The sequence below is a fragment of the Nestor notabilis genome, unplaced genomic scaffold (genome assembly GCF_000696875.1).
Source record: "Nestor notabilis isolate BGI_N333 unplaced genomic scaffold, ASM69687v1 scaffold9202, whole genome shotgun sequence".
NCBI classification, from domain to species: Eukaryota; Metazoa; Chordata; class Aves; order Psittaciformes; family Psittacidae; genus Nestor; species Nestor notabilis.
In genome coordinates, this window is record NW_009916930.1 from 36165 (window position 1) to 61661 (window position 25497).

Sequence of the window (25497 nt, forward strand, 5' to 3'; positions counted from 1 at the left end):
CTGAATGTCATAAAAAGTCTAAGGATAGGATACAAGTATCTTTATCAATCAAATGTTTAATCTCAGCAAAGAGCAGAATCAGATTTCATATGACCTTTATTCCATAAAATCATGTTGACTGATTTCCAAATACAAAAGCCAAATATTTATCAAACATCACTGCTTTTTCTACGTCATTCATAAACACTTTTACCACCTCCAAGTACCTATGAGTGCATAACATGGCTAAGATAGGGGAAAAACAATCTGTGCTGTGATTAAAACTCAAATCTGTTGACCTTAGACCTGCAGTTTGTGGATTTTTCCCTGATGTCTTTCACCTCCCTTATCAAACTTCTATACTTCATGTAAATTCATACACCAAGACTGTTATAAATTTCCATCTCCTGTTTCACCCTTCTTGTTAAACACTACCTTTTATTTTTATTTCTGCTTTTATTCCACCCCAGAAGCAGTTGGGCTTTTAGCCAGATCTGTTATCTTTCCAGTTATGTCTTTTCACTAGTGAATGAAGTTTTACTAGAGGACTCCAATTCATACATCTGTCTGAATTCTTGTCAATCTGAAAACCAATTTCCCTCATGTTTGTGAAATTTACCCCTTAGGAGAAAAACAAACAAACAAAAAATCCTGTATTAGCAAGAAAGATATACCAAAGCAGAGAAGTGGGGGGTACCACCTCTCTTTCAGTAGTCATTTTTTCTTAGTTCTGATGGCCTTCTGATTTTTAATACATATAAAGTGCTTTTAACTCAGAATTATTAATTCTGACAATAATCTCAGCTCTGCCCTACTGAAGTCACTGAGAGTTTTGGTATGTATCACATGGCTGTACAATTTGGGCGTAAGCAGCATCAAAACACCACAAAAATTGTAACAGAAGGAAAAGCCAAAAACCTTCACTGAATTTGAAGTAGAAAATGGATTACTTAACAGTTAACTGAGCCTGTCACACCAATAGCCTGGAAAATACCACTTGACCAGAATGGGCGAAATGGACAAATTTTTGAGTGTCTCTTCCTTTCAACAGCTGGGGGCCTTGAAAAGCAGAATGAGTAAACTCATAAAAAGAATTGTTTCTACCCTGATCAACCCGTGGCACTAAAAGAAGCAGCAAAAAAAATCAGTGCATCAGAAACTCAAGACTGGGAAGGGAAAGAAAGATGATGCAAGTCTTCCCAGCAGCAGAATTAAACCAATGAACCCCAAATCCCTCCAGGCTTTTTAATTTTTTACATTTCTCTCATACAAAAGCAATATATAATAGAAAACTTAACTTCTGTTCTGTTTGGGTGAGCCAGGAAGCCTTCTTGCCTCATGTAAATGGAATGGCAGCTAGGCACTTCTGAAAGGAGAAGACGACAATGCTAATCAAAAGGCTGTAATTAAAACTGTGCAGGTTATCAATGAGACAGGCTGCAGGCAGAAGAGCAACAAAAAGGATGCAAGTTACAGCGAGGGGAAGCCTGTCAACACACAGTCAACATTTCAGAGCAGCACGCACAAGGCATGGTGGAGAAGGAAATCATAATGTGAGGATCACAGATCCCATCTAACATCAGCACTTGAACTCAAACCCTTACTGTAATCAACCTTCCTAAAAGATGAATCCCATGACAATTACACTTTAGACCATTCACAGACCAAAAAATCCACAGAAGACTGCTAATATTTTAAACCCTGTACTTTTGTTTCTATGTAACTAATGTGACCTAACATTCTTTATCAATTACACAGAAAAGCCTGCCAATCACTGGAGACTTATAAACTCTACATTAATGCAAAGAATGTCAGAGTGACTTTAGAGTAGGATATTGCTTTTTAGAGTCTGGTTAAGGGTTTGAAGGGTTAATGAAATTTTCTGCTATTGCTAAGCATTTAATCTAGGAATACAGATGCATCTATTTTACCCTCCACTTGTACATCCTTAAACAAAAAAAGACACACACCCCTTCCAAAAAATTACTGTGCACATTCTAAGTAATAGACATCTATTTGCCATTCCCCACGTCTACTCAAATCTGCAAGAATAATAAGAAAAAAACAAAGAGAACTAATGAAAACGGTGTACTTTAAATGTCTTTCCATTTTTAACCCATGTCTTGTGCTGTACCCAAGTAGCCACATCCTGTGCACAGGGATTTGCAAACAGAAGTATGCCATAAATGTTTGCCCTTCTAGACTATGTTTAAGCCACTTCTTGGATATCAAAAGTCCTGCTTAACAAAGTCTATTTGATCTTGTGATAAACTCCTACCCTAAACTATGTAATCTGTTACCAGTAACTTGTAACTCTTTAAGACATGCAAACAGAGGTCGAAAGAGCAGACATTATTTTTCCAACACTGCCTACAGACTCTTTCAGACTGTGATTCCAAATTTCACTGTTCACTGACTAGTGATGAGTATCAAAGATCTGGCAAGATAAGAAAATCAGGTTTTACACTGACTTCACAAAACAAGTGAAACACGGTGCATTAATAGTAAGTTTCCTCTAACAGTCCACGGTCTCCCTTCCACATCTGTGCTGAACTCGTCGTTACCTCTTCTCTCAGTGAAACGCCCAGTGCCTGCCTCCTCAGGCCCCGAGAATCTCTAACGTCTCAGGCAGCTATTCTGAGCAACCACAGCAATCAGTGATTCAGTGATCACACGAGTCAAGTATAGCTCTGTAGACTAGAAGTCAAGGCTATAAGTAGCGGTTCACCTGCAAGGAATCACTCTTTTTACCAAGTAGATTTAATGTTAAGGAGGTTGGAAAAATCTACGTAAAAAAGGAGGAAGTTGTAGAACTGAAACAGATGCTATTTTCTATTTTAGGTAAAAAAAATCACTTATATTGGCAGAAAAACCCTTTTTGACTCATGAACTCCACTCTTGCAAAGTGATACAGCAGAGTATACAGAATAAAGAATTAGGCACACATCCACGAAGTTGTGTTCTTAGCCAATTTGGGGTTTCAACTCCCATGCTCCTAAGTCAATCATAATTAACATCTGGAGTCTTTTTAAGGCAAGCATTATTTGTACCAACATTACTTAATCTTCTGGTTAGCTTGTGCTTAAACAGTCCACAGAGGACCAAAAAATATAGCAAGGAAGAGTTTATTTCTTGTAAAGTAACTACAGCCTTGTTATCCTAAAGTGCTATCAGTTAATTTATGACTATCAGAGTGGGTCAGACTCTAATCAAATTGTAGAAACATTTCCAAAGTGATTATTCAATCAAATGACTAACATGGTTAATTAGGAGCCATAAACATTGCTCTGAAGTTCATCAAAGTAATGACTTGCCCAGAAAAATTACTGCTAATTAAATTGCCTGCTGCTTTCATTTCTACCTTATCTAATAAAAAGTCCAACCAATGAAATTTAGCATTGCAGTTTTAAATTGTACTAAATGCTTGACTAAGACCCGCAAGTATTTTTACAAGCTAAGCGGAGCTACTTCAAAAGAAAACATTTTAGTGCAGAAATTACAGAGCAATTATGTATTTTCTTCTCCTTAAAGCATTGTTTCAAGACAACAAATGAAACAGAAGTAGGCATAAAATACATCCAGTGTAGGATTCAAGTGTTTGAGGTGACTGATTCTATCACCTTTTAGCAATTTTTAGTCTTTGAAAAAACATGTGCCTGGATTAAGGACACAAAAGAAGCTTATTTCAGGCTTTTAATGAAGTAATTCACATTTTAAAGTTACATAATCTCAAGAACGGCAGAGTCTTTTTAAAAAAAAGAAAAAAACAACCCAAACTAACTAAAAACATGAAGACATAAAAAAAATTATTTATCTTTATTAATTTAAAATACTTAGAGGTCATTCTTCATTGCTCCTTTTGCTAACAGCAACATAGCAGTCATCTTAAAACAATGAATATGGCCTTATATCATGTTGGTTTGAAAACAGCTTTTCCCAGTAGGTGTTGTTTTAAAATTACATGTAATCTAGACACTGCAGAAATGCCTTCTCATCTGGGACTGTCACAGAGAAAAATACTGGGAATAAGCTCTGCTGTGCCTTAAGAAAAATACATCCAAGCAGAAAAAGCCCAGTCAGACTTCCTGAGGGCAAGGAAAATCTGCTACTGAATTTAGCAGGCACAGGTTCTAGGTTTCATTATCGAATAAGACCCTTCAGTGGTCCCTTGGTAAGGAAGTACTTCATATTAATTATCATATCAGAATATAAAGGGTTAGGTTGTCTTAGCCCTGTATAACCCAAAGTGAGTGAGGAATCTTGAAATCCTCTTTTCCAGCTGAGTTTCAGAGATAAGGACCAGGTTTCAGACCCACAATCACACCCTGCAGAGAGACAAGCAGAATACCTCAGTTCACATCCCTAGCCAGGCACGACACAGGGAAGACGAAGCATCTGCAAGCAGTGAGGTGAAGCGACTGTCTTGTGAATGAAGCAGAGTAAAGCAGGAACTGGTAACCTGAACCAGTTTCTGACCTTACATAGCATTCCTAAATAAAGGACATGTTGTTACGTTACACTCTACCTCTGAATTACTTTTTAGTTCACTTTATCAACACCATCTGAAGATCTGGAGGCCCAGGGTATTGCATTACATATGTGTATGTGCAGACAGAGGGACTAGGAGACCGAGGCTTAGAAGGCGTGTACAATGTGAAACAGGGTAAAGAAGTCAAGCTACTTGCCTGGCCTTGCTATCCATGCGGTAGCTCAGATGAATGCAACAGTGCACTGGTGCATGACTGCCTTATGCAGCGAGCCTGCTAACAAGTCACTCAAATTCATCAAACACCAACTCTCGTGAAATTTGCCCACTTCCCTACTGGTATAAAACAAAGTAATGACACTAAAACTGCAGAGTTGGTCCATCTATATAAACAGGCTTAAACATGCTTTGCCACTTGTCTTCCTATAAGCAAGAAATACAGAATGTAATACATGCAGATTCTTTCCTTTTGTGCTATGGGGCACAGAAGGGCATGCCCAAGCTGCTCACATAGCTGGGACCAACCTAGCTCCCAGGTGCCACTCACAGGTCAGCCCGACTCTGCCACACACACTGTGAGTATGCCAGTCATTCCCTCAGTGCCTTGCAGAGCTTTGCAAACTGTTCACTTGAGCAATACAGGCATTTCTCTGGTACATGGAGAAGTGGTAGGTGCAGTGGGAGAGATTTTTACCAAGTGCGGAGCCAAACGTAGCCTTTTTAAAATAAGATGTTCAAAAGCTAGAACGCATCATACTTCTGGCCTCAAACTTTAAAACACTGCAATCACACTGCAAGTAACTTTTCTGTTCATGGATTTCCAAGAACACTGACAAACTGTTTACAAAAGAGTGCTTCATCCACTGCTGAAACATATTTAGCCTCCTGGTGGAAAGCAGCACCACCAAGAAGCTCTGACCAGCTAAAGGGTGAAGAGCAATACTGAAATCACTGAAAAACAGATATGGCTTTTTAGGTAAGAAAGGCAATTCTTCAAACCAGATTGCAACAAGCGGCTAAGGTGGCACCAGGTATCCCCAAGAAAAATACATGACCTGTGTTTTGCAGGGAGAAGAACTAAATGGTTCTTTTTGACCACAAAACCTGTGATTTTGTAAACCTGCAGAACCCATTTAGGTTACAACTTGTATGTCTCTCTGAAAAGAGACATGCAGGTAGAAATACTAGAACTAATCACCATCTCCCTGTACTGCAATTGCTGGAGCATATTTCACAACTCAAATGCTGGTGGATCAGGTAGTTCAACCACCTTTAAAAGCACTATCCCCTCAGAAGTACGTAATTACAACAGAGTCCTACAAATTGGTAAAACCCCAGCAATACGAAAGTCAGCATTATATTTTCATTAGCAGGTTCAGTATGAAAAATATAAGTACACTGAAGTTACAGGGGTGAAAATAGTCACTACCATCTCTAAAAATCAGACTAAAAATTAAGTATTATTTTCACAATTCATTATGCCATTTAAAACATTCAGAATTGAAGGTTTTCTTCATCATTTTGTCTGTCACCAGTCTTCGCACCAGCAATTAGGAAAAAAAAACAAACCCGTCTACATGAATGTGCACTCATAGACACACACATTCCCTTCCAAAAACTAGATAATTATAATTTGTTTGGTTTAATTTCCTACGTCTCACTTGACAAAAACCTACTAGAGAACTACATCTAGCCCCACCAGCTCGTGTCTAAGTGGAATTATTACACACATACAGAAATAAAAACCAACCAAAACCTTAAGCAAACAGCTTCCTTTCCACAACTTTGGTTTTTAGATCTATGACAACATCTAATGCATTTTCTGAGACCAGATGTCAACAGCCTGTCTAGGCGATGTGTAACTTTTTATACAGCAGAACAGGAAAACAAAGGCTCATACATTCAGCTCCGAATTGAAATTCCACATGGAACTGATCTTTTGAGCATACTTTTAAAATCATGCATTTGCTTTTATTAACCTCAGTAACTGTAAAATGTATTTCAAACATCGCTTCCCTTTGAATTCAACAACAGACAGCAGCATTTCTCTCTCTCCCTCGCTTTTGTTAGTAATCTTACTGCAAAAATGTCTGTGTTGCTTTTTCTCCCCCGCCCCATCCCCTGCCTGTAAAATCGAAGTTGGACAAACACTGCACGGCTGAAGTGACATATTTGAATGGAATTCAGACCAACCAGTTCCTGTTTATGTTTCTGATTTGAGAATGTAGCCTTCTCATTCACTATACATTAGAAACACACCAAGGCCATAAATGGTGTCGGGTTTCAGGCAGGCAGGGCCAAGGAGCATTAATCATTACTTTAAGGCAACTGGCAACAGCAGCAGCTGAGGGAACACTACACCCTTCAGCTCTCCGCATAAATGGACATTCCAGGGTTTGGCGTGTGTGGGTTGGTTGTGTTTCCTTTTTTTTTTTTTCCCCTTCAGCATCCATTTTATGAATGAAACTTCAGGCTGCACAGAGTCCATTCATATAAAAGCTCGGCTCACAGGGCTCAGTCTCTCGGGATCAATCGGTCTTGGGTAAGGCTGATCTGACTGGTTTAAGGCAGGCTTCAGCCTTCCATTACTGATTTAAAATGCAGCCTGTGTCCATTTGACCTGCGTTAATGCACAAAGAGTAAATCCAGACTGTGCTCTCAATCCTCAAATCAAATCATTAGCCAGTGCCACTTACTGTAACTGTAGATTTAGAGGATATTTATCCATTTCTTTGAAAAACAGGGACTGCAGGACAATTTTTCAGATCGTACTGTCTGCTTTGAAAGGCAAAATAGATGTATGGTCTCCTGCCTATATGTTCACATTAACTTGGTATTCATGTTTTCCTTTGTTCATTAAGATAGTATTACAAAATTCTATTCTAATGACAGATTTCTTTCAGACAGAATTAGTGAATAGAGGAAATCAGCTGATGGAAGCAAGTGAAAAGTTAAAATTCTGCCTTTCACAGCAATCTTCTGAAGCCCAGGTTTCCCAAGTTTCCCTCTCAAAATGCTCTTACTTTCTACTGTCATATCATCAACAGCAGATCTGTGTTTTAAGAGCAAGTACAAAGTGCAGTGCAGCTTAACTCCTGAACAGAATCCATGCTCATTCGCTGAAGCAACACAGCGAAGACAAGCTCTTGAAACAAGAGGGTGAAATACTTCAAACCACAGAAGTGAGACTTGGGAAGACTGCAAAACCAAAAATGAGGAGGGACTTCTTAAACCTACTGAACTCCAGAGCAACCCCTATTCCTTCTCCCCTTCTACCTTTATACAGCTGGATTTTAACTTAGAACAATTGTACTGCTGTGCAAAAGAACTTCTTTAGGGCCATAAGGAGATGCAGTTTTGAGATGCACGTACTGAAACACCATATCCAGGAAAAGGATAGTCGCTTCTGTTTCACAGAGAATTTTATAAAACTATGCTCAAAAATAGTGCAAATATCTGCAGACTGACAAGGAAAGGAAAAAAAAAAAAAAGGAAAGAAAACGAAAACCTAGAGTGAATTTGAGTAAAAGATTAAACAGCTGGAGGATTTATGAAGCAAGATCTCAACAACGAGTCACACAGACAGACTAAGAGTATATATGCAAACTGTCTACAGAGTTTTAGAGGTGATACGTTAATACCAAGGAATTGTTTACGATGAGCCAAAGAAGTTCCATTCCAGGGAATGGAACTGATCAAAGGGAAAATTTAGGCTTACAATCAAGAAATATTTCTTAACTGTGAAGTCTGTTAGTCTGTGAAATAATCTTCCAGGGGAATAATTGTAGTAATAATACTTAGCACATTTTCAAAGCACTGTAAAAATTAGCTAGTATAATTAAAGACAGTAACAGAAGCACCATGAGTTGTATCTCTAAATACTGCACTGGTAAATGCACTAGAGAATATCCTGGAAAAAGCAAACCTCCACTGATTCTGACTGATAAGATCTCCTTTTTTTCCTTCATACTACCATCTTCAAACATGTAAACTTTGCTTCCAAGAAGTACAATAGACTATCAAATTGTTGTTTAAAAAAGGAAAGGGAAAAAAAGGCAATCTGCAAATAAATGTACTTCCAAGAAATATCTTTTCCCTTGAAATTTTAATTTAAACATTCTCTCATACTGAAAATTCACAAATTTAAGGACAAGTGAGCTGATCTCTAGGGAAGAATGTGCTACTACGGATCTTTTTCCACATTACTGTCATTGATTTTCTTTTCAAAAAACACTACATCAGGAATTTAAAAGGAGTCTTGCTTTTTATTCTCTTCCCAGTCATTAGGTAAATAAACATTTTTAACATGGATGGCATCCTCTACCTGTAAAAGCAAACTTAGGAGAGGTTAAGAAGACTGAAAGTCAAAAACACAGCACTGCACCAGCTACTAAGAAGGAGAAAAAATGACTGCTGTAGCTGAACCCAGGACACACTATTACAACTTCCTGTGCAACCTCGATACAACTTCTTTGTTGCAAATTAATTATGATACAGCCTTTTGCCTTGGCACTCTTGTCTCTTGAGTGCACAGGTCAGAAGTGTTTGGGGGAGAGAAACCCGTGCCGTAAACAGCTTTGCAGGTGGAGCCCCTGCTTCATTTGTTACAGAGGCTGGACATTGTGTACTTAATGAGGCAGAACACTTGAAGAAAGGAGAAGATGACCTCAAGATTAATACAGCTGAATGGTCAATTTTAGGCCCCAACAAAGCCCATTCCATCTCCAACAAAGTTTTCCAATGTAGTCACGATGCTTCCGCAAGATTTTTCCTATTATATATTTCTTATTTTTGCAGTGTTTACACAGGGACCCTAATCTTCAAATAAAGTCCCTAGGAGCTGAGCTTTGAGCATATGTAATACATAATGTTCTTCAGAAATTATCCGGTCCTAACTGGGTACCCAAAATAAACAGGTATATATATCTCTGAAGTATCTTTCTGCCTCCGCTCATCTCTTTTAACAGAGGGGCAGTTCCCCATCCATTCTCACATGCCAACGCAAGGTATTTATTGCTTGTGAAGCCTCAGGAATTTAAGAGATGAGCAACTCAGAAAGCAAGACACTAATAATTCTGTTCGGATAGTTAATTCTTTACGTGTTGCAACTAATATTTTGGAAGTAAACTTTGGAATTGACAGGGAAAGAACTTAAATTTTCTAAGATCCACTCAAAAGTATTAATTATGACGCTACCCTGAAATATAGCTGTGAGAATAGCCCCACTAATGCCTCTAACCTGCTCAGAAAAGACTATGGAGTTCAGAGGCATTATCTGTTGAAATCTAGATTTCAACAGAAAGATTGCTGGCAACCAGTAATAAGTATATGCAAGCAAAAATTCCTCCTCTACTTATCTCTAACACCACTGTCTGACAAATTTTGAAGTTCCCGAAGACATGGTCACTAAAGAACTTTCCAACTAAAATAACTATTTCCATTGGTAAAAATAAACCTGAGATATAAACTTAATAATTTGTCATTTTAAAACTAGATTTTTAATATTGATTGATACACGCATATTGAGAGTCATATCTTAGTCTATTTGCAAATGCACTACATTAAGTAGGGAAGATCAAGCCTGAAAAGGACCTGCATAAAAATAAAGCCCAGAATAGATGGAGTATCTCAAGTTTGGCCTTTTTGTTGAAGTACCTGAATACATGAACTTAATTCTTAGAAATGCTAACCATACAAGAATGCCCACTATTAGCCCTTCTGAACAAAGATCCTGGGAAACCTCCTGGAGTATGCTCATTAATGATGCAAAATCTCAAAGCACTGCATGTCTCTGGCTGCATCTTTGTGCTTAAAGTTGCTAGATACAGCATCAAGTACTAAATGTATTCTACTGGCAGCCTTTGGGGAAAGAAAAAACATCCATGGCAGAAAATAAAGTCTGATTGAACATGTATGATGCACTGTGACTTCTAGAAGTGTGGACATATAAGGAGAAGCTTCTACTCTGTTGACATTTTTCTTTTTCCATTATCTCAAACATTCTGCAATAGAAATTGCATACCTGCAATTACAATTACAACTAATTGATCTGCCATTTCCCATGTCATAATTAATGTCATGTTTGAATAGAGTTATAATCATCCCATAATAATGCTTTTCATTCACCAGCTTCCACAAAATATAAAAGTATAGTGCACAAAAGCAATGAACTTTTATGAGGCTCTTTCAGAAACATCCCAAAAGGAACATCTTGGTGTATTACAATGAACTTTTTAAATACGTTTCTATATTCTTAGTTGAGCTGCAATAAAATATCACACAAAAAAAGACTTTTCACTCTGGCATTCCTCCTTCCCTGAACATCCATAGGTGAAAAATTAAATCAATGATTCAGTGACAAATACATTATGTTTCCTAAGGGGTTATTTAACATACTCTTAGCAAGGATGGAAAATGATGGTTTCTAGGGAACAGATGGTAACAAGACAAAATATCAACAGACCACAGTTGTTGACTGCAATTTATGGAGTGTACAGATGTGTCAACTTAAATGCAGTGATTCTGAGGCCAATAAAAGTACTTCCTGATACCAACAGATTAATTTTTCATGACCACTGGTTACACAGCTATTACATTTTTAAAACCTAATTATTCATCAACAAAAGAAACAACAATTTTGCTTGAACGTCATTACTATAAAGTGGAATGTTGATCTTGCTGGCACGAAAAAAAAAAAGGAAATAGAAAGGTATGACAGGATTGGATAAAAGTTTTCACATCTTCCTTTTAGAATAAAATTTCCTGCTTTTTTCCATAAAGAATATTCCAAAGAAAAATAAATGCTAGCAGCCAACCCAGACTTGAAATAGCATGCAATAAGGAGATCCCACTTCCTAGCAAAATATGAAGCATGCTTACAAAGGGCTTTTTTTCACCCTTTAATTTAGAAGGATGAATAACAGCGCTTGTGAAGGTTGCAAGGGACTGGCAGTGCCTGAAGCTGCAGTCCCCTATTTATCTACTGCCACATTAACTAGGCAGTCTCTCCCATGCTGTTCTGTAAGACTAAAGATACACAACTGCCAAAGACACGTATCTCAGAACCTTCATCAATAAACGGGTGGAGGTTTAGATTTGATCCTTGTAATCTGAACTCATCTTCATCTTGTCTTATATTTCAGCTTGGAAATATACCCCAGTCCCCTCCCGGTGTTGGCCTAACTCAAATTACTTAAAGATTGGTTCCTTGCTTGTCCAGAATAAGAAAGGAGAAAGCAGCTCTACTTTCCAGATTCCCGTTCTAACATTGAAGTCAACTCTAAAATGAGCACTTTACATTAATGATACCACAAAACAGCCCACTAGAAAGAAAATGTTAGGTTAGCTACAGAAAAGACAACAAAAGCCAGTTCTAGACTGTATCAAATTGCAATATAGTCTGTCATGGGCTAAACTTTCAAAGGAGACCTCAACTCAGCTACCATGTAGCTTTTGTCAAATTAACAGTGAAAGCATCTAGGCAGAGACTGAACCAGCAGGAAAGCACTGCAGGTACTGCAGCACCCAGAAGAAGAGTCAGACTGAGGTCAGACAGGACCACCCATTCTCCCTGCCCAACTCAGCATACAAGTGTACAAAAGCAAGGTACCCTCCTCCAGAAGCACCATAAGAACTCACTGAAATCCCTCCCTTTCAACAGTGTAGCTTACACAGAGCAGGACAGAGGCAAAGACTGAGCAGAGGCTGCAGAAATCACTTACACTAAAACTGAAAAACGTGTTTTGATTGCATTTTCTTCACTCCATACTGAGTAACTGTTTACCCCACCTAGCCCACTCCATGCTGTTATAATCTCAGCTTCTCTCCAAAACACCATTCCAGCCGCCTTCTCCTTGCTACTTGGTACTCATTCCTAAACTCCTTTTTTGCTTCCCTACTTCTCTCTCTTTTCCCAAGTATAATATCAATATTATGTTTAAATTACAGCAAACATTTACAATGTTATTCCCTCGATTTATGTTTTCATCCTTTCTATCGCTCATCTTTTCTATTTTGACCAGAAGCTATTGAGAGCAGGCTCTGCCACTGCCTCCTGTTTTATACTGTCCATAGAGCAATAAGGCTCCATTCCAGTTGCCACAATCATAATAAACATTATTAATAGCAACAGCGTATTCTCTACATCAGCAACCTGGCATCACAGATTATGCACCTCCACAAAACACAGCAGTATGCACAAACTGAGAAGCTGACACCAATTTGGCTGATTCTTCTCCCTCATTGGTTTTATAGCTGTATAAACCCCACTTCAGCGGAGTTACTCCTGATTTAAAGTAGTGCAAGCAAGAGGAGAAAGAGTCCTCTATTTCTAGCAGACAAATGAAAAAGCTCATAAAAATGGAGCACACAAATACAGAGGTCACAGATGAGAGAATACAGAACATACCCCCTCTTAAGCAAAACTCAATTTTGCACCCATGATTTTTACTTCTCTGGTTTTCTTAAACTGTGCGCTTTCTGGACAGAGGGTTCTGGAAAATGAAATCCTTTACAGAGCAAGCAATGGCAGCACAAGTTACACTACTATGTAGCAATCATACTATTGTGTAAGCTATCTCGGACATAATTTACTCTGGAAGACTTACAAGCCAAAAAAGCAAGTTTCAATTTGTACGATCAAAACATCAATAGCACTGGCTTAGATTCATACATTACTTTACTATGCAGAACTAAAGGAGAGTCTCACCTACCTGAATCATATGCAAAATCTCTAGGTTCCTGTTTAATCATCAGAGGAGGGGGAAAATTTTGACTGGCTGCACTGCCAACCATAGCGTTGTGTTCATAAACTGGATCGTGGTACTCCTGCTTAAAACCTTGAGGTGGGAAGGGGATGTTCGGCTCAGACATCTGGCGCTGATATATTGGACGTCCTTCCCTTGGCATTGCAGGCAAAGGTGGGAAAGAATTGCAAGGTTCAGAGAGCTGGCGGCGAAATCTAGGACACAAGTTAGAGGAGAGGTCATGTAAAGGACTTGAGTTACATTCCATTTTGCAAAGATCATCACAGGTCATGATTAGTGGCTGTATCACTTTCTCAGTACCAAACAATTTGCTTATGAACATGCCAAGTGCTCCCATCAGAACCATTTGCATTGCAGAACAGCAACAAGCAAAGAAGCAAAAAAGTCCACCTATTAATACCCACTCTACGACCTGTCCCCACCACCATTCATTTGGCTTTTAGTATCTTCTCTCAACAGAAGAGGCAAACAGGAAATGCACCAGATTCAAACCAGTAGAACGACTGACATTTTCTGACTATGTCCTACCATAGTAAGACAAAGGAGGCTTGGGCAGTGTTTTGTGTTCTCTCACAAGCATTAGCAACATACTACGCATGCTCTTAACTTATTCTTACCATTCTTATTGTTACACAGAAACCATTCTGACCACAACAAATGTTCTGAACAAAGAGCACTGTCTGCCGTAACATCTGGAACCATTCCAGGGTGAAAGTCCACAGTTCTGTCCTCTCGGGGATAGCGCTGCAGGAGATCTACTTGCAAGGCTGGCACTGCATTCCAGCTCTAACGGGAAGGGAATGTAAGCACCCCAGCAAAAGGAGAGGGTGCAAACTTTCGCTAAGAGAAACAATGCCTAATAATTCCCCTCCTGCCTTAATTTATTCCCTTGGTCATTTCTACATGAAAGAAGTAATCCATACAAGCCACGCTGCCACCCACTACTCCCAAATGCTCTTCAGTAGACTGAAGAATTCACTTTTAAATTAACATCATTTACATGCAAGACTACTCAAGAAACTGAGCTTCTTTTTTCCTTCCATAAGACATATCTACCTGAACTAAAAGGCCTGAATGTCATTACTTGGATATCTGCTGGTTCAGAAGCATAGAGAAGAATGCCCTGATCCACAGCACAAAGTCCTCCTGTCATCTCCGGCAGATTATCACAGCAATGGTAACCATCACTGCAGTAATACTGTGTCTGCACTAAACCACAGTAGATGCAACTTTCTTACAACAAACTGCCTACTAGTCCTGCTATTACTCATCATGGACAAGACACTTTAAAACAAACAAACAATAAAAAAGAACCCCAAACCAACCAACCAACCAACACCTCAACCCTGTGCCTTTCTCTGTAAGTGAACTGATCATTCTTCAGCTCCCTGTACTCTGGATCTGAACAAAGTTTGGTTCACACAAGCAAAAGCAGACATTCTCTTGGAGAAAATTGGGTGAGTGAAGAAGAATGCAGGGGTTTGATTGCACAGGCAACACAATCCTTGACTACCAACTCACATGCAGTACGTGCTTCTGAAACAATTTAAACTCTACTAACAGCTGTCATAATACTGCTCTGAACTTGGTCTGACAAATAGTTACTATCATAGCTTAATTACAAATACCGTGGGAGCTACAGAAACTATTACAGTGTAGTAGTGGAGACAGTTTTATTTTTTTTTTAACTGCTGCTGTAATATAATATAATATAATATTTTGCAGTAGAAAGAGTACTGCACTGTAGCATTGGGTTTTGCAATTCCACCTACACCTGCAGAAAATAAACTTAGAAACTCAAATGTATTATGAAACAGTTAGGCTGACTGGCACTGCATTCATTTCCCTCTTTTCCTTTTTTCATTAGCCAAAAAAAGAAGCAGAAATTATCATTAAGAACTGTCAAGGAGTGAATCAGAAAATTGCAACTTGAAGTTAAAATAAGAAACAGGCGCACTCACAAAGCCTCAAAGGAAGTTAATAATACTTGTTGTACTGGAAGCTTTGTATGGAATCAAGCCATTTGTTTATACAAGTGGATTTGATTCCTGTTGGTACTTGTTAGGACCACTTATCGTTCATAAATTCATGCCCTGTATGAAGATGTATGGGCTGTATGTTCTAGATATTAATGCTATCTTGTGCCACCAATGCATGTTCTAAAGAAATATGTCCTGAGTTACAGATTTATATATGAACTCACGCAGGTAGGTCATTTGTTTACATGACATTTTCTGAATACACTCATTGTAGTAGCATATCACCTTGTAAATTGGGAAGATTTCAATTTCGCAAAAATATGAAGCACGCATTTACTTCAACCTGGAAGTAAGAAGATTCAAAATAAATAAGAAAAACGGGAAAAATATCTTACAATTGTACCTTTCTTTAAAAAAGGAGAAAAAAATAGATTTCTTTCGCCTGAGTCAGCTATTTTGACTCAAACACATGATGTTCTTTTACAGAGGGGAAACTAGTGCAAAATGCCCTAAGGAACATGAATATCAAACACGGGGGTGAGAGGGATCGTGAAAAGAGCTTACAAAGCTTGTGCAGAGCAAGTGCTATGTGTATAGAAAAATACACTAAGGTGTATGCAAATCTCTATAAATACTCACATTAGAGCTGACATATAGCTCCAGTACTCTCTTCACAAGTTGCTCCAAAACACAAGACTTTTTCATCTGAGAAATCTTACTGTTACTCTCGGCACAGAAGCCATTTAGCTTCTGGAGATATCAGTCTCCTGACAACTTGGCTTTGGTGTATGTACAGAAACACATTTATCCACCATCCTATAATCAAAACAACTGCCTGGCTTCAACTGGGGGCCTGCGTGGTTAGACCACAGTCCACAGTGAAGAGGGAGAGAGGGGAAAGATGGTGACTATTGCAGCTGAAGGGGACGATTCAGTGTTTCTTCACTGCCAGAATGGCTTGTAGAAAACCTTGAGTGGTATTTAAAACTATCTTAGCAGAGCACAAAACAGCAACATAAGCCTTAGGAACCCCCTTCAGAAGTGATCTGCACAAACTCCTGGAAATAACAGCCCTTATTAGAGCAGAAGCTTGCAAATTGCACTCCCAGCAACTGTGGTTCTCTTTTCAGGTGCTTCTTAATCTGCTGATGTTCAAGAGCTAAGCCCAGTTTCTGAACATATATATCTCTTTACATACAGCTAAAATTTTACATGCTCAGAGCAATCATGCAACACAGCTGACAAAACAGGTTAATGTGATAAAAGTGAGGATAAACAGAATTCCACAAACAAGTGCTTGGTCTCAAAAATCAGGGAAATCCACTGAGCTACCTGTTGCACAACTGAGCTAAGACAGACAGCCAGTTGTCTGGGGATTTCTAACATATCAAAACAAAACAGGGTGACTTAAGGACAGTTTAAACTTTAATTCTAGTCTCTAGCTCTTGTGGCTTTTACTCAGACTAATGTTATTTAAGCACAGTTTATGCTGGCATCTTAGTTTGTCTGAAATGCTACATTTCAAAAGGGGTTGGAAAAATGATCCACCCTTCCAGAGAATATTCTGAAGCAGTAAGGTAACATGGACACTTATCTCTTAGATATGTGAATTGCTTAGCAAGAGGCCAGATATTTATAGCCAGGATCATGTCTGCTAGTAACTTCGTTACCTCGTAGGGCTTAGTAGTCTCAACTGAATCACAGAATCATAGACTAACCCAGGTTGGAAGGGACCTTGAAAGGCCATCTGGCCCAATCTTTCATGGGAAAGGGAGCCTAGATGAGATTATCTAGCACCCTGTAATCACCCTCACCAGACAAAAGCAGCAGGTCATTAAAACACTGCCACTGCCAATATGAACTCCTTAAGTGCACTAAGCCGGGTGCCAGCCTTCCGTAAAACACACGTATTTCTGACAATCTGAACCTTGCTGGTTTTCACCTTGATCCCCCAAACCAAAAGGGAACAGCTGTGGGCAGGAAGCCAGTGCTACCCTATATAAGAGACTTGCATCCACAATTGAAACACTTTCTATACGGGTTCTTCACGTGCTTTGTGTTTTACCTGTGGTCCATAGGGAAGCTGTTTTCTTGAATGGACTGGGATGGAGGGAGATGGGTAGCAAAAACCCGGTCAGGTTTAGGAGTCTGAGCTGAGTTTGGGGAGGCATGGTGCAGTGGTGACACAGGAGTGCTGGATGGCGTCGGTGGGTTGGAGGGCCTCATTCCCACTTGTGGCTTCTGATCATAGGCACTATCAGTAAGACAAGGGGAAAAATGGTCAGGTTATTTTCTCTGATGGAAAAAAGAAAAAAGAAAAAGTATTATCTATAATGAGAAAAAAACAAACATATTTATAAGCTTTTCATTTATCAGTCTGGGGCAGAAGAATTCTCTATTTTACAGTACTATAAGCACAGAAAAAATGCTAGAGGCAAGTGGTTCTATGCAGCATTTTCTTCTCTAGGGCACAGATATGTATTTTTAAAGGATTCAGTCTTACAGTGACATTCTAACAGGAGGCATACAAAATACATAAAAGTAGAAGCACCTGGACTAGAGCATGAAGAGCCAGAAGTGTCTGTCAAGACTCTTTTTTAGAGCTCACACAAACCACAAAGTGAGACAGTAAAACAATACAGCTATAGGGAAGGGATAACAATGGTATGTTGGCTTAGCTACCAACACTAGGATGACAGCAGCCTCTCCTGACAGGATCCCTCCTCCCCGCCTCGCAAAGAGAAATAAAGCAATGGTCCTACAAATATATAGATGCTATTTTCAGAGGTGTCCTGAATTAGGAAAGGACCTGAGCACACTTAGATCATCCCTCCTTTTAAACAGGAAAAATGCAGATCTTTTAGGCAGACACTTCACACAAATTTGCATACTTGCCTATGTCATATACCCTATACCCATCATATCTATCAATGTATGTATTTTAATTTTTGAAATCAAAATTACTTCTTTGTGACCAGCCTTTTTTTAAACTCCTTTTATAGCCAAAAAGTTAAATGTAAATGCTTTAAGTGCTAACAGTTTTAGTACTACTTTAATGAGACTAAAAACTCACAAGCTAGATGAAAGATTCTAAAACAGACTGAAATGCCAATAAGAAACCCTTCACTGCTGACACTAAAGGAAGGAGTGACATGTAAGTGCAAACCAGAAGAAAGCCAATAAAGAATGCTGAGATATCAAGCCCCTCCACCACCCACAAATAAATAAAGCCTTTATTATCTATGCCTATAAAAGAAGACAACTTGCTTTTGAATAGGTAACAAAGATGGAAAGCCTAATGAAATACTATTTTAAATAGTAATCACTCACAAACACACACAGATAACATCTGCAAAATTTGTCAAATACCTAATGCGTTGCTCAAACCTGCCAATCTCCTGCCTATTACACAGATCTCTCTCTTTCCTAATGTGCGTAATGCATTTTGAAAGTACTTTCAACCCAACTCACAGAAAACAAGACACTCCTTCCTTCTATTTAAAGCTTGCACCCTGTGTTTTTTAACTCTCGCCATCTCCCATGGAGAAGGAATGGAGAATACACATTTTGATGAAAAATGCTGCTTTAAAATGGTTATGTGTTTGATACAATTGCAAGCAACTCCATCAGTGTTCATCAGCTAAATGCATTATCTCATCAGTCTGTCATCTGCTGAAGAGGTAACTTTTACAAGATCTCTACTATGGTTTTATTACTCCTTAGTCAGACCTCATTTAACTCAGCAGTTCTCACTGTAAACATGCTCCTGACTGCTTTACCTGACATTGTACAGGCACTTTTCCCCATAACTGAACTTGAATGGTTGCTCTTGACTGCAAGTGGAGCCAAGTTCCGAACATGGGCTATGGGGTTCCTTCTTGATTTTCACAGGGAGACCATGAAAAGCCACTGGAAAGTGAAAGAACATGTAATTAAAACCCAAGTACAATATTAACAATGAGCTTTCTCAAGTAAGCTAGACACTGCTAATTAAACACATAATTAATTAAACCACTGTAATACTAAAAACAATACAGGAAATAAACATTTCAAGTATTTCTTTGGGTGTCAACTGAAAAATAGACACCAGAGATCCTTTGCATTGGCTATTAGCACTTTTATTGTTTAATAGAAAGATGGCCAGGATCCCATCTCATTAGCAGGAAAATAACAGCCCACTTATATTTGGCTTAACTACTGTAAATGTTGTCAGAGGCAAAATACTTCCCAAGCACCAAATGTTTCTAAGTAATATTAGTGAAGTAGCTTTTAGCTATAAATGCAATAGGAGTTCACTTCAAAGCATGCCACAAGAATGACTCCATTTTTATCACCAATTTTTGATGCTGTCACCACAACACCATAGTTTGAACATCTCGCTCTAGCCTGACACAGACACTTGCACCTCCATGGAAATCCACATACGTGCACGCAGTCCCTGTATAGGACATTCTTATACACCATCAAGTAGTATCTTGCCCCTTCCCTTGCATCTGAACTTAGGGAAGACAGTTTGTTACACACTATTTTCTGATACTTATGCACCTGCATACATACACATGTGTTTGATGGGGAGGGGAAGGTAAATGAAATGCTAAGAAACGAGCATCAGAACCAACAGACTCTGATTTATAAGTATCTGTGAGTAAGATCTAGATTCCAGATTCTCACCATGGGTTTTCCCACGGTTGGGCAACATTCAGAAAACATTTTCACAAATGGGTCCTCTCATATCCTATTACATGACAGCTTTTACTATTGACTTTCAGCTGAGACATCCACAAGATAGCACTATGTTATTAGCCACATATTTTCACAAAACTCACAAGAATTGTCTCTACGACTGCTATTGAGCTATTATATTTGATGGATAATAGTCAATTACCTGGAAAGACTACAAAGGAAAAGCATAGTAAAACAGGTACACAAATACACACGGCACAGCACAGTAACTTAAGAAACAGATGAAAAGCAGTGAACGTCACAACAAGGAAAGAACTTTTTCTGAGTAAAACTGTCTGAATTTGCACTAAAATAAAAGACCATACAGGCTTCTTTGATAAAGATTCTCAAATCTAACAATGCAACCCAGTCAGCTTTCTACCATAACTGCAAAACAGGCTGACATCCCATCGTTCATTTTGTGTTTGCTAGTGAATTTTTGCTGCTGACTCTCCTTGCATGTCCTGGTCAGATAACAAATGCCGCACATTTAATGCATATGATGGGCCTCACAATGCCGGGATGGTGTGTCCGACACAAAGGCAGGTGATCTCTTTGACTTCAATCAGAGAATTAAAACATGACTGCAACAAGACTTTTTTTAAAGACAGTATCACATAATTGCACAAAGGCCACATGCTGCTCTATCTTTTAATTTTTTTTTTTTTTTTTATTTTAACTTTGCTACTTCCTCGGAGTTAATCTGTTATGAAAAATTACTTCCCTTATTTATTTTTAAATAACGGGAGTACAGAGACTCCCACACCACAGCCCTGTGTGGAGAACTGGCTGGGTATTTCATCACAGCGCTGAGAGCCTGAACGTCTGCTAACAGGCAGTTTTCCAGCTCACTGGCACAGGCACAAGTGAAAGCAGCACATTCATTTTGTGCAATTTGCTTTACCTTCCCACATGGAGTTGGTGCATGTAAAAGGCTGTTAAGTACTAAATTATTCCTTATCAAATCACCATCATCTGGAGTCATGATCAACACTAATTAAATTACTTTCACTGAACACGGCTCCAGCCTGCTGCCTCGGCTGCGAGGTACATTTTATTTTGCTTACTGTACAGTCCTAGCAAGGTACAGGGCACAGTGCTAGAAGGCATCTGTGCTGTAGTTTTAATTAAAGTTTACCTCACCTTCCTTCCAGCTTTATAAGCTAGGGTAAAGTGTATCAAATCAAGTAGGTTAACACCTTCGTTTCATTTAGGGAAAGCATTACAGTCCAAAGTGATTTTATATTAGATCTTTATCTTAACTAGGGCCAGAAAGATAATGTAGCTGTAAAATTTAAAGCCTTCCTCAGGCAGTCCCCTGACGCAGTCACCACACTAAGCTTTATCTGTAACTCCTTGAGTGTACACTTTTAGAGGCAGAAAGGAAAAAAGCCAGCCTGAGAAAAATGCTTACTGCATTTTGGGGGAGCTTTTTTGAAGGATACTTGACCTTTCAAACCACATCTTAAGTGTGGCTGAAGATGACAGACTTATTCCAACACTAAAATTTCAAACATTCAAAACGGTTCTCGTATCATCACTGAAACCCTCCACCTATCACTCTTCATTTTAGTGTGGCACTCATAGTGCACCTACTAAAACAGATTTGAAACATACACCGTTTTGCTAAGCTCAATTTTATATTGTTTTCAATCTGTTTTATTTTGAGGAGAGCAAGGTTGCTTATTTATACAATCTAATTTTAGTGCAGCATACCAAGCTACCAACACATCCAAATTAACAAAATGACATTTCAAACAACCAGCTCCCCAGCACTTCTTTCTTCCTGATGGCAAATTCATTTAACTTAACCCCAGAACAGAGTCTCAACCCTATTAAAGTAACGGGCACTCTGCCTTAATAACGATCTTATTAAGAAGTGACCAAAGGCCAAGATTTCATCCCGAGTGATTACTTACAGATAACTACCTCCAAACTTGAAAGACAAACAATCTTACAACGTATATTTAGATGGATGGCTTCAACACCTCATCTCAGCTACTGGGGAAAGTCAGGCTTATCGGTATCAGAACGGACTCAATCCGCAGACCCTGTCTGGAGCTTCTTCGAAGCCAACATGCAGATACAAGACAAGCAGAAGGACTGCTACCATCTGTAGCAAATTGATTAAGGTATAATACTTTACTGTATGCATATTCTCTGTGTGTAAATGTATCTGTATCTGCAGAGTAAGATGGCTTGCATGTTATGCATAAAGTGCTGTTGTACAGACCTAGATTTTATACAAAACAATAATGATGTCCCCACAAAGACAAACTCACACAGAACACGCAAAAACACAGAGTGAAACTTGCTACCCCTCATTCTGAAGTGCCCTTCTCCTTTGCTATCTGTCAACAGCCTAATCCTAAACAATTTTATCCATTTTATTAAGAACTCTGAATTTAAAGGAGGAATCATTTTGTTTCAGAGGGGACTGTTTTGTATATTTTCTAGCCTGAGAAACAGGTAGAACTGAACTACTTCTTTTGAGAAAGCCCCAGAAATGCACTGCATCAAATACAAAAGCAATAGTTTAAAACATTTTTCAATTCAAGAAACGATTGTTCAATATGAAGAAGAAACAAAGAATATTTTACATGAAACTGGAAATAATTTCTGCTTTAGCAAAAAGTTATAATTTTCAAACTTCAGATTCCTGCCTACAAGACAAAATAAAATCTGATTCTATTTTCTGAAGAAGAATTAATTTAAGCACATTTTTAAAAGGCATGAAATATTACTGAAAATTCAGTGTTACTGACTAATGGCAGGCAATTTTGACTCCACTGATCAAAGAGACAAAGATGTGTTTTTATCAACACTTCTAAGGCCAGAGCATTTATTATATGGTAAAAATCAACTGACAGCAGCAACATTACTTGTGCTAGTAAACTCTGATGTCTGATAAGTGATACTACATTTACATGTATTAAGTTCAAGGACTTTATGTATCTGAGAGAAAAGAAAGTAAAAGCAAGTCCTAGTAAGTCATGGCCAGAACATTTCTGCTCCATGGTTCTGAACTGCTTTTCACATTTATGCTCTCAAATCACTCTCTAAACCTGATATAGTAAATAAACTATCTCATTTTTATGATCTACTGAGGCAAAACTGTTAATGGGCAATGTTAGTTTAGACAGATTTCTTGAACACATTTAAATAGAGGTGATTTGATTTTCTTAACAGCAAGATGAAAAGACAGAAAAGATGTAAAAACATTTACATTAATACCACTAAAACTCCAGGTGCTAGCCTGATTGAGGTGACCCAAGTAGTACTTGGTAAAATTTCAAAAGCAAGAAAAGGCCCCTGCACTGATAAAGCCAACACTGTCACACTTTAAATCTATCTCCCAATACACACAGAAATGCAGCAGGCACTTCAGATACATCAGTCTCTCCAAGATTCTTTTCCAGTACATTTACCTCTGCCAAGCCCTCCCCTTCCCCCAACACACAAAAATCCATTACTAAAGGGTCTAATCTCAGCTATCAGCACAGAGTGCCTTTTATGGAGCCATTAAACCATTTCTCTTGTTTACAGTGCCTGAAGAAAGATGTGAATTATGTCTGTGACAAAACAGGCGATAACATTTCTAAACTGCTATCAAAATGCAAACTGAAATACACTTAAGGACAGGGACCCTAATTTGTGTTTTTGCAATTTTCCTCGCTCACTATAACTTAACAGCACTCACCTGATGATTCAAACAAATTATTTATGCTGCAAATACAACAGGTAGGCATTTTAATAAAAAAAAATCCACTTTCAATAAAGGTACAGTTTATTACAGGGTTCATTTAAGGAGGGTAAAGTGCTGGTTACTTCTCAGATGATAGTAATGACCTCGGTGCTCTTATTAGTAAGCATTTTAAAAAAATCCAAAGACAATATTGTGGGTTCATACGAGGCCTGAAATGCTCTATTTCTGAAACACTTACTTAACATTTGAGCCTTACATTCAGTATAGGTATTTGCATAGCTGATGCAATGAGCTACAAAACTAAGTATTTTCTAATGACCTCCTAGGTCATTAGAATGTATTTAGGTGGGAATGCCAGGCTTTACACATATTTTCTGAAGAGGTTTCAAAAATGTGTGTTTAACTTGTGGAACAATAGCTTTCTGCATTCTGGAGGCTATCTATTGATTATTTATTTCTAGATCATTATGATTTGAGCTACAGACTTTTGTAGAGAGTTACACTCTGAATTTCAACAACCATTTAACAGGCATTTGATTAAAGACAAGGGGATGCAAAAGCAGGATGCTCTTTCCGTTTCATTCCACTATACATTAAGATGAGAAATTCTGCCGCTAACCTTTGAGATGCACAGGAGGAATTAGCTGAAGCAGGTGCCAGACTCTGCCGACCATTCCTTCTACTCTGGAGGTTACTGCTGCTGCAGCTGAATGCGGCATGCAACCTCGTATAATAACAAATACTGAAATAAAAATATTATGTTGGAGAGGTGACAGATGAAGAGAGGTAGGAGAATGGAAAGACAGTAGAGGCTGGTAACTGAGTCTTTCCAGCTAAACTGTTCCCAGTGATTTTGAACTAAAGCCTGCACGCACAGACCACTGCAACAGCTGAAGACAGAACTGACCGCAAGCATGGATAACTGAGGCAAGGTCTGTGACTGCTTTCACCCCAGGCAATCTCTTGCCTAGGCAATGGCAAAAAAACCTTTTGTTCCTGACTACTGCAACAGTGGCAAAGATGATCAAGACTTGAAGACTGTGGACTGATTTAAAAGTGGCTGAACAGATTATATCTGCACTGACTCCACCAAGTTCTTCAACCATTTGATCTATCAAATCACCTCTATCAGATTTTAGCTGAACTCCAGTCAACTGGATTTCATTTAAGTCCTGCTCTCTGCCAGGTACTGGAAGAAGCTGGTCACAAATTGGATATGTGACACACAGAGATGTATCATGACTGTGGTTTCAGAGACTATCCTGGCAGTTTATATAAAAACTGAACATATGAACATAGACAAGAGACCTGAACTTTCCGTCCCTCACAAACGAAAGCTGCTAGATAAGGAGGAATGGGGCAGGGGGGAATTTAAGCAATCCTGTGAGGTAGCTTTTCAACGTGCATAATCTCCATCCTATGGCTGCATCTAGAAAACTAGAACTTGCTTGAGAGGCAGAATTTGGCCCTACAGACAATTGGCCTCCATCTAGTCTCACTGCATGGTGACCACTCACCTGAAACAGTCTGCATTTGTGCCTGGGTGTTTGTGTGTGTGCAGACGGAGTGAAATGGAAGTAACCATACCGAATGTGCAAGCATGCCTCTGCGATGATACATTACGTATGGTCAAAATATGTGTAATACCATAAAGGCCAGTAAGCTTTTTCTTCTTCAAATGCATATACGTAACCGGGGAGAAAATGGGGAAGCAGCATGCAGAAGGAATAAGATGTAAGTGCACTGTGCAAAAAGCTAGTTCTTTCCTATATGGTGGCCTGGCTTTAAGTGAAGGGAAGGAAAATGAAGGATAGCTGGTATCACAGCAAATGCACTGCCACCCCTCATCTCAGTGATATT

The 25497-nt window shown here is 38.7% G+C and overlaps 1 protein-coding gene across 1 annotated transcript in view; it reads right to left on the reverse strand.

Annotated features, from left to right (window-relative positions):
- ETV1 (ets variant 1) overlaps positions 1–24356 on the reverse strand; it is a 35329-nt gene extending 10973 nt beyond the window's left edge. Inside the window, exons 1-4 of the mRNA XM_010024832.1 lie at positions 24257–24356; positions 18989–19118; positions 17275–17463; positions 13177–13424 (exon numbers count right to left, since the gene is read on the reverse strand). Of these exons, the coding sequence (XP_010023134.1) occupies positions 13177–13424; positions 17275–17463; positions 18989–19118; positions 24257–24356 (667 nt within the window). The remainder of the gene's footprint in view (positions 1–13176; positions 13425–17274; positions 17464–18988; positions 19119–24256) is intronic.
- Positions 24357–25497: the final 1141 nt, after the last annotated feature.